The sequence below is a fragment of the Musa acuminata genome, chromosome BXJ3-4, assembly GCF_036884655.1.
Source record: "Musa acuminata AAA Group cultivar baxijiao chromosome BXJ3-4, Cavendish_Baxijiao_AAA, whole genome shotgun sequence".
NCBI lineage: Eukaryota > Viridiplantae > Streptophyta > Magnoliopsida > Zingiberales > Musaceae > Musa > Musa acuminata.
The window spans coordinates 45,810,063-45,820,461 of NC_088352.1; the positions used below are offsets into that span (position 1 = coordinate 45,810,063).

Genomic DNA, 10,399 nt, shown 5'->3' on the forward strand with positions numbered 1-10,399 from the left:
CCGCACTACCCCCATCTTCCTCTTCTTTCTTCGATGTTAACGTAAATACAAAGTGGTAACGAAGAAGGAAGAGGAGATAAATCAGTGTGGTGTTGATACATATGCCTAATCTCTTTTCTCTTCCTACGTCACACATGTTTCACCGCTCTGTCTCGTTTTTATTCTTATTATTAATATTTAAATCAACATTAATCGACCACCATTATAACAATCATATACAGTACAATCATTCGTTATCATAATTGAAATTATTTTTTTATCCATCATTTTTTATATTATTCATGTATATTTCATTAATAAAACCAATGATATTAGGATAAATAAGGTTAAATATTTTACTTTTATTATTATAATGAATTCAATATAAATTTTTTGAGTATATGGATCGAGATGTTAAAGAAATATAATTATAGGAGTGCTATATAATTAGCTTATTATTGCTGTTGAAACTATTTTTTTGTTTATCGTTTTTGTACTATTCATATACATATTGTATCTTCGATCAATAAAATCGACGATGATAGGATGAATAAGGTTAAATGTTTCACTTTTAGAATTATAAAAATTTTAATATAATTTTTTTAGATCGATGAATAGAAATACTAAAGAGGTATAACTGTACGGATCAATGAAATACTAAAGATAATGAGATCCCTAATACTCACAACCAATAACCACAACCGTACGAGTAGTAGTCATCGCCTACGCACAAGTGGGTCCCAAGTGGGGCCACGTCGTGTCAAATCAGCATGCTGGCAAATGACGCATTGGAACGAACGGGTAACGATCGGTGGTCCTTGTTGGCCGCTATTACCGCGTTTGAATCTCGGTAAACGGACGGCGGAGATCAGCTCACACGCCTGTTAAAGCAATCGGATCGAAGCGAGCGATAGAGAAGGGGCTCACTGCTTTCTCCCCCAAAAGGAGGAGCGGCTTTGGGCATCTCCCCTCCTCTCTGTCGAAACATTTCGCACGATCTCGATGCCCAGCTAAAGATTTTGGGTGGGATTCTTGAGCTGGCGATTGTGGAGGAATAAAGGAGGAGATCGGCGATGGGGCAGGCGTTCCGGAAGCTCTTCGATACCTTCTTCGGCAACAAGGAGATGAGGGTATGCTCCATTCCCATTCCTCTCCCTTCTTCTAATCTTGTTCTTGTGCTCACAGTTTATTGATCACCGTCCTCCCTTTCGTTCACTCTCTCTCGAAGTGATATCGTCTACAATATTTAGGGATCTTGGTCGGCTGAACGGGGTGTAACATGATGAGACATCTCATCTTTATGATGTCTAATGGAAAACTCGCGCTCTGATTATTGTGATTCTACCAAGATTTCTTTTTCGTGCTATAAATAGATGTACTTCTTCTGTTAGTTAATGAACATTCCCCCATCTATTGTCGATTTGAGCGGAATGTATTGTTCAAGAAGGTGTTCTTTAGTTTTACCTTTTTGATGAACTAACCAACTCTTTTTCCTATATTTGCAACTACTTTAGTTAGCTCCCTAGTAGTTCTTTATCACTTCAAGTATGATCGCATGCACTTTTCTTTCCTTTTAAATTGTCACATGATTCCTTTTGAATTTCTAAGTTCCGAGCAGTATTTGTTGCTGCAGTCATAAATTCTGATGGGGAGTAGGCCTAGTAGTATACTTATTATACCTTATAAATTAACCTAAGTCTTTGCTCACAATTGATGCGGGACTCAGTCGAGGTGGTATAATTTCCCCCGCTTTAGGGTGACGGCTTCATCGATGTCCAAACATAGCCTAGAATCAAACCCTAGTATGATATACATAAGTCATATCCTAACCTAATGATGGCTCGTCGCTATGATGTGCACTATGACCCGTAGGTTACAAGACTATATTGACTCTGATACTAATTGATCTAATGGAGTAATTGGCTTACTACTTAAACCTTATTAACTGACCCAAAATGATTATGCCCAAATTAATAGTAGGATGTGGGTTAGGTCATTATAAGTCAATCTAAGTCTTTGTCCACTTATAAGTCAATGCTAGGTATAAATTGAGTGTTATACCTAACTTGGCATGAAATGAAAAATGAATTGTTTGCCGCAACCGTTTACTGGTCAAATGTCCTTTCCTTTGGACCATAATAATATAGTCTTCAATGTCCAATAGTCTGAATATTCAGAAAGCATAAATGGGTTTCAGTATTGCTTTTAAGTTTGTTATTAATTAATTACCTGTACTTAGTTTATTCTGTTGAAAAATTCAGTTGGAAGTTTATAAAATGGATTTTAGATGGAATGTTATTCTAGTTATTTAGGAAAAATCATGAAGATATCTCTGTAGACCTTGCCCACTATGTATATGCTGCTTGGTAACTGTTTCAAGCCTAGGCTGAACAATTGTGATGTGAAGAAATGTAGTCTAGACTATTGATAAATGATTAAATATGAGATCAAATTTGATATCCTGTTTTAGTTGATGTTTTTTCGTGAAACTTCTACCATATTAATTCATGTTTCTCATATAACCTCATTTAGTTTTGAACTATTTCTCTTAGGTTGTGATGCTTGGACTGGATGCAGCAGGTAAAACTACAATTTTGTACAAGTTGCACATTGGAGAGGTCTTGTCAACGGTCCCAACAATTGGTAAGTATGTTTTGTTGACTAGATACCATTCTTTGAAGATATTTACCTAGCTTGGCTGCCTTAAATAGGATTATTAAAGTTGTTGTTAGGATGTTTTTCTTTGGTGTGATTGCAATTTCATTGCTCCATTAGCTAGACATATTAATTTCTGCCATTTATTTTCCTTGTAACTATTAGTGGAGAAGTATATTGGACTTATACAGCAGGTTGTATGTTTGAACCAAGAAAGCTAATTTCAACTGTTCTTCAGAATTTCTTTGTTCAAGTCAGAAGCCTATAGGAAAACCTTGTGATGTATATGTTTGACTATGTTAAAGCTTCAATCAGCTTGGAAGAAAGCTTGACCCCGGAGTCTGCTGATTTTTTTTCTATTGCATCAGCTGGAAAAGGGAGAAGAAAAGATGAGATTAGAACAAAAGAGAAAGAGAGAAAAAGAGGCAAACTAACTAAAGTTTATTTTTACTGAGATGTCATTCATACAAATCCTTCTTATTTTATCCCCCATCGAAACATTCTTTACGCTTTGAAGGGCTCTTTAAAAAAGCAAAATGCCTATTTTAGTATCACAAAACCTCTCAAGAGAAAAATTCCCATGCGGTTATATAACAAATACTCGTCATCAGTTTAATTTTTTTTTTCTGACCAGTAATATTTGATTATCTGATTATTGAAAACGAAGTGTTCACCCAATTCTTAACCTAACATCTTACAGCAGATGATAGTTCATCCATCTTCCATCCAGTAAATCTAATCCTTTTAGGTTCCACAAGCTAGAGAAGATGAACTAAGCATGCAGGTTTACTTAGAAAAGTAGCTAACTTAACATCTTGATGTTTACTTTAATAGATTAATATAACTGCTACAAATTACACCAAAATTGATTCATAATGATATTTATATGTTGACCTGTTGAATTTTAGAATTACTAGATAATAAGTAAACTGATATGGCATGAGCATATGCAATATGCATCATATCATAATAACTTAGACTCTGGACTCTGGTAACTCTTTTCTCTTCATTTATGCAGGTTTTAATGTAGAAAAAGTTCAGTATAAGAATGTGATATTTACAGTCTGGGATGTTGGTGGGCAAGAGAAATTGAGGCCTTTGTGGAGGCATTACTTTAACAATACAGATGGTCTGGTAAATAGTTATTATCTATCAGAGAGAAAGGTTGTAGTGCTTTCTTTAGCAAGCTCAGGGTTCATTGATATTTTTTCCTAGTGAAGCTTCCTTTCCATGTTGAATATTTATCTTTGGTGTTTAACTAGGGGCCACTTATTCTTTTGCAATTTGTATCCTAGGATCATGTGAGGTCCATGCTTCATGTAGTAGCATGTAACCCAGTTTGGAATTTGTATGCTCTATGTTTATCCACTAAAAAGAAGTTTGAAGGCTAAAATAAATTGGCCAGTGAGGTCATAGAACTCCTAATTCTTCTTTTTGTATAGTAATAACCAAGGTCTGCCGTACCGGACCGTACCGCCTGGTACAGTGGGCGGCACAGTACACTGTAGCACTGTAGCAGTGCTACAGTGCTCGATACACGTGAGTGTACCACTCGGTACACCTGGGTGTACCGAGCGGTATACCGTACCGGTACCGAGCCCGGGTAGAAACGCCGGTACGGTACGGCGGACCTTGGTAATAACAACTCAATGACAGTAAGATCATTTCTGTAAATGACCTTGCAGGTTTTCAGGATTAAAATTTTGTGGTTTCGTTTGACTTTACTCCTCCTGCCTTCTCTTCTCAGTCTTATAAATTAATGTACACATTGGAATGCAAAATGTTCTTGTTTACGTAAAAGAAAGAGATTTAACATCACATTTTGCTCTCTTGCAGATCTATGTAGTTGATTCGTTGGACAGAGAAAGAATTGGGAAAGCTAAAGCAGAGTTTCAGGTTATTTGCATATATATATATATATATATATATATATCCTGCATGGAAGAAAGTTCATTGCTGTTTTTCTTGGGGTTATTGACTTTGATAATTGCTCTTTTCAGGCCATCATCAATGACCCGTTCATGCTTAACAGTGTCATTTTGATATTTGCAAACAAACAGGATATGGTATGTTAAATTGGTAACTCACAATTGTATGAGCCTGCTGTTTAATTGCAATGCAATTCCATGCATCTGTGCAGAAGAGCCCTTATTGTTCTATTCACTCTAATGCTTCATGTTAGATTTTTCCTATTTGAAATACATATTTCTCTTTTCTCTTCAAAGTGTAGTTTCTGCATCTTACAAATATTCTTTCACAAATCCCATCAGAGGCATCAAAGAGAAATTTGCTTGAAAAAGTTTGTAAATAATTGATGCATGCTATATTTTTTTTGTCAAGAAATCAGTTTATTACTTTAAGAACATGATGTTGCAGATCAGGAGAGGTTTTTGCTTAAGATTCCAGATCAAAATACTAATGCAAATCTGAAACCGTAATTATTAAACCTTATGTCTTGCAATTTCCTTATTCTATGCCATTCATAAGGATTCCAGGTTCTTATCTATCACTGAATAAGATGATTTTCGTCCACTGGCCAAATTATAAATTATTTATACTCCAAAACAGTTCTCAAATTATCAATATTCTCTCTTTTCAGCAGGTATTGGTAATTAGAAGAGAGTCTGGATGGAGGAGTTTTTATTTGGCAAAGACGAAATATGTTTCCTTGTATTTATTCAAGAGGCCCTCACTTTAGTTTACTGGATAATTTGGCCAAGATGAATTTATTTCCTTTTTACGCTTCACGTTCATATAATCCATATAAACTGATGTTGAATCCTGTTTAGAGAGGTGCAATGACCCCAATGGAGGTATGTGAGGGTCTTGGTCTCTATGACGTGAGGAATCGGGTGTGGCACATTCAAGGAACTTGTGCTCTCCGAGGTGATGGTCTCTATGAAGGTCTGGACTGGCTTGCCAGTACTCTGAATGAACTGCAAACTTCAAGACGCTCAACCTCAGTTGGCAGTTCATCGTTTTGATTCTAGAAGGTTCATCATCGAAAGCCCGATACCGCCTTTCACTTTCTCGTTTCTTCCTCTGCTATTCTTGTTCAAGAATGCGGACATATCATCTCATATGTTTTTCACCTGATTACAGGTCCCCGCCGCTCCTCTGGCACACATGCAAGCTGAGAATTCATCAGATTCTGATGATGTTGCAACCAACCAACCACTCGCTAGTTGTATGATTTCATATGTTGCATGAATTGGTCTTGTTACTCGCTCCCCCGGTTGTCCTACGAACGTCAGTGTTCAGTGATATTCTGGTATTAGGTTAGGGCATTTGCTCCTGGGGGGAACCATTGTTTGAATCTTTGATGTATATCTGCAGCTTGTGTGGAAATGCAGTTTGAAGATGCATTTGTTTGCTATGGAAATAGGAATGATCTGTTTGGAGTAAAGGAATTTTGTGTGCTTATCTCTGATTTCCAAGTTGTCGCCTCACTCTATCCATAGACATCATTTCCTTCATGAGTTTTATACATCAGGGAACAATTCGTTCATATAACATGGAAATATTTCTTTAGATTTACCTCTCGTTAACAAATTTGGACCCTAAACTAAAAGCAATTTTGATATCAAACTCGTTAGGCAAAATAATTACTAAATATTTATATTTCAAAAATGTGAAAAGAGCAACATTTAAAAGCAATTTTGAATTCTATTTTCAAATCATCTTCTCACTTGAATCCTTGCAAGTGCTACTAATTGTTCCTTTTTTGTGTTCACCCTTACCTTACAATTCAATTATTATAACACTTAAGTGTGCTTTATTCATGAGGACCACCATGATGTATCGAGATACACATTTTACCATGTCACTCTTTGGCATTGAGAGTCTCTCTCTCTCTCTCTCTCTCTCTCTCTCTCTCTCCATCAAAGGGTTAATTTGGTTAATTAGACGATTAGAAGAAAGAAAAGGATTAGTATGACCGCGCGCCGTCGCACCCCCGAAATCCCAGTGTACCAACGTGTACCAACGGTCGAATTTTTCAAAAAGAGAACCGCGCGGCCGCGCTTCATTTTAGCTGTCCCAACGGTCGTATATTTCGAATTTAGAACAGAACAGGAAATTGCCCTAAATCCACCCTAGCTTTCCCCATATAATAATTTGGCCGCCTCCCTTTCTTCTTCATCTCCGCCCCATCGCTGCCAGGAGCGCTACCAACACAAGGGAGAAGGTAAGGCCATACGCCACTGCCCGAAACCTACCAAAGAAGAAGAAGAAGAAGAGAGAGAGAGAGAGAGAGAGAGAGAGAGAGAGAGAGAGAGAGAGAGAGAGAGAGAGATGGATTTCCACAGCCTGCCCAGGAGAGAGCTCCAAGCCCTCTGCAAGAAGAACCGGATCCCCGCCAACATGACCAACGTCGCCATGGCAGACGCCCTCCAGTCTCTTTTTGCCGTATGATCTCCTCACACCCTCCCCTTTCATTACTCCCTTTCCCTTTTTCTTTTTCTTCTTTCATCGTCTCACGATTGTGTTGCCTCGAACTCGATCAGGTCGGTGGGATGGAGAGCATCGAGGAAGCGCTGCAGAATCAGTCCCCCAAGAATGTCCAGGCCAGCTCGGCCTACCTCCCCCGCTCCTCCCGCAGGATCTCAGCACGCCGGGCGGCTGCGTCCACCGCCTCGGACGATCCCAAAGAGCAGCCGGCGAGCCCCCTGCCTCGGGCTCGTCGGGTGACCGCAATGGACTCCGAGACCGGGAGACTCTTCTCTGAAGAAGTAGATAGAGACGAGGAGCAGAAGGAAGGCATGATGGAGATCACACCCATGGCCAAGCCCAGCACAAAGAAGCAGCCTCGGGGCACCACAACAGCGAGGTACACCAGAAGAAGGGCGACCAAGAAAGAGGATGGCGAGGCGGCAGAGGAAGGTCTTATCGAAGCAGCCAAGACTCCGGCCCCTCGAAATGGCCGGAGAACGATGGCCAGGAAGGAAGCCGAATCCCCAGCTGTGGTGGACGAAGGAACAGAAGACACGGTTGTTTCATCAAGAACTACAACTCGCACGGCGAGGCAGTCTTCAAAGTCGATCCCCGTGGATGTCACCGCTACAACCCTGAGGAGGAGTTCAAGGGCTAGGGCGAGGGTTTCTGTACCTGACATGGAAAGTTTGGCTCAAGATGTAGAAGAACTAGCGGAAAAAGGTGAAGATGATGGATGATTCATTTTTTCCTTGAATTCCTTTCTTTTTCTTTCTTCTGCTTTGTTTCTAAACTATACATCGTCTGTGTGAGTTATAGGCATCGAAATCAAGAAATCTGTGGACACGGAGGGCGATTCTATGATTCCTCCTTGCAAGAAGAGCTCGGATATGGCAGCGGGGAACGTCACTGATCTCAAAGAGATCCAAGACAAAACTGTGATTGATGGTGATAATTGTGAGCAAGATTGCAATCCGGTGGTCGCTGATAGCGATCTCTCTCAACACCATCACTTCTCGGAAGTTAAAGAAGATGGAGTCGTCCCAGAAACTGATGGAGTCGATGATGTGAAGGACGGCGACTCTTCGATTGCTTCTTGCAAGAAGACCTCGGATTTGGCAGAGGGGAACGCCACTGATCTCGGAGAGACCGAGGAGATCCAAGACAACACTCTTATTGGTGGTGAAAATTGTGAGCAAGATTGCAGGCCGGTGGTCGTCGACATCGATCTTTCTCAACGCCAGCACTCCTCAGAAATCAAACAAGATGGAATTGTCTCAGAAACTGAAGGACTCGATGATGTAAAGGACGGCGATTCTTTGATTGCTTCTTGCAAGAAAACCTCAGATTTGGCAATGGAGACGGAAGGGATCCAAGACGAGACCATTATTGATGGTGAAAACTGCGAACGAGATTGCAATTTGTTGGTCGTTGACACCGATCCTTCACAACACCAGCACTTCCCGGAAGTCGAAGAAGATGGAATCGTCCCGGAAACTGAAGGACTCAACGATGTGAATGAGTCGGAAATTGCAGCCCAACAACACGAAGTGGAAACAGGTAAACATGATGAAGGCTCTGTAGAATCTTGTTTCCTTTCCTTATGCCCTGCTTGGTTTCTAATAAGCGATGATCTCTGTTTCCTAGGAGTCGAAACTATGGATCTCGTGGATAGAGACGGCCCATTTTTGCTGCTTTCCGATGAGAAGCCATCAGATTTGGCAGCAGGGAATGCTTCTCATCTCTGTTCCATGGATTCACAAGAAGAGATTCTCCCTAGTGAAATTTGTGAACAAGATTGCAATGTGGCCGACGACATCACCAATCTTGTGGCATCTTTGCTGCTTTCTGATGAGAAGTCCTCAGATTTGGCAGCAGCGAATGCTTCTCATCTCTCTTCCATGGATTCACAAGAGAAGCTTGAGAAAGAGTCCGGTGGAGATCAAGAAGAGATTCTCCCTAGTGAAATTTGTGAACAAGATTGCAATGTGTCCGTCGTCGACACCGATCTTCCCCTGCATCAACTTGTCGCAGACCCTAAAGAACCTGAAGGATTCAACGTTGAATCATCGCCAAAGATGGAGGGAGGCTGCGTGGGACACCAAATGGCCAACCAGGCAGACAACACCAATCTTCCCCTGCATCAACTTGCCGTAGAACCTAAAGAACCCGAAGGGTTCAATGCAGAATTATCACCACAGAAGAAGGGTGGCCGTGAAGAAGAACAAATGGCCAACCAGGCCGACCGTGAGTCATCTGTGCTAGAAGTGACGCCGCTGATATCTTCATTAGGGAACCCAGACATCACCGGAGATGCTGCAGATGAGCAAAGTCAGAGAGAGGAGGAAGAAACTGAGGATGAAATGCAAACTTATTCAGCACCAAAAAATGACGACGAAACCAGCGATGGAGATGAGACTGTTGCTGAGGTTGTTTCCTTCTCCCCTCCTCAGCAGAAGCCGACAAGCTTGCATCGATCAAACACCGTCGACCTACCTGCTGAATCCTTACCCGAAGTTGGAGATCTAATTGGAGACAGTGAAGTTTCCCCGGATGCGGTAACAGTTGAGGTTGTGGAAGCTTCCAAGTTATCCAAGGTTGGAGACGCCGAGGACAGTGTCGGAGCTCTGATGGCTACTGCGATCATCGTGGAAGTGGAGAAAAGTGAGAACCAGAAAGAATCTGATGCAGACGAGGAGAAGAAAAGTTTTGGCCAGTTGACCATGACAGAGATCGGATGTGGGGAAGCGAAGGTGGAATCTGATGCAGAGAAACAGAGTCTGCCTGTCGTAGACTTGCAAAATATGAGCTTGAGAAAGCTGAAGCTGCTCTACAAGGAGAAGAAAAGCAATGCCAAAGCCACCAATAAGGTAAGGAGATGGATGATTAGCTATCTTTGTGTGAGTTAGATATGTTGGTTTGACCTTAGAATTTACATGTTGACCAGGTGGAAGGAACGAGACTGGCTCTCGCGGAGCTAAATGAGAACGTTCTGTAGTGAGGAAACCTGGAGCGAGATGTGGAGAACATGACTTAACTCTATGAGCCCATAAATAAGCAGTGATCGCCATTTTCTTTTTGGATTTTGTTATCTGATGATTTGATTCCATGAGTTTTTGTTCATTGGTGCTGAGAAACCATGGTTTCTTGTGCGCCTTCCATTTTTGTTGCTGCAGTGAATGCTATAGCTGAATCGAGTTGTTCTTGTCAGATATGAATCTTTATTTGCTTTTGGTACGATCATGTCTTCATTTCAGATATGAATCAATCTCAGTGCTATTGCGACATATGCTTCGCTTCAATGGCATCGTAATTGGGCTCTATGTGGGCTAAT

The 10,399-nt window shown here is 40.9% G+C and overlaps 2 protein-coding genes across 2 annotated transcripts; both read left to right on the top strand.

Annotated features, from left to right (window-relative positions):
• The first annotated feature begins 877 nt into the window (after positions 1-877).
• Positions 878-6,064, top strand: LOC135636087 (uncharacterized). Its single transcript, XM_065147637.1, has 7 exons — positions 878-1,109; positions 2,532-2,622; positions 3,653-3,768; positions 4,471-4,530; positions 4,635-4,700; positions 5,424-5,627; positions 5,737-6,064. The coding sequence occupies exons 1-6, from the start codon at positions 1,053-1,055 to the stop codon at positions 5,616-5,618; spliced, it is 585 nt and encodes a 194-aa protein (XP_065003709.1). The 5' UTR covers positions 878-1,052; the 3' UTR covers positions 5,619-5,627; positions 5,737-6,064.
• A 696-nt stretch (positions 6,065-6,760) lies between these two features.
• Positions 6,761-10,275, top strand: LOC103982570 (uncharacterized). Its single transcript, XM_009399536.3, has 5 exons — positions 6,761-7,041; positions 7,140-7,788; positions 7,885-8,625; positions 8,713-9,935; positions 10,013-10,275. The coding sequence occupies exons 1-5, from the start codon at positions 6,928-6,930 to the stop codon at positions 10,061-10,063; spliced, it is 2,778 nt and encodes a 925-aa protein (XP_009397811.2). The 5' UTR covers positions 6,761-6,927; the 3' UTR covers positions 10,064-10,275.
• Positions 10,276-10,399: the final 124 nt, after the last annotated feature.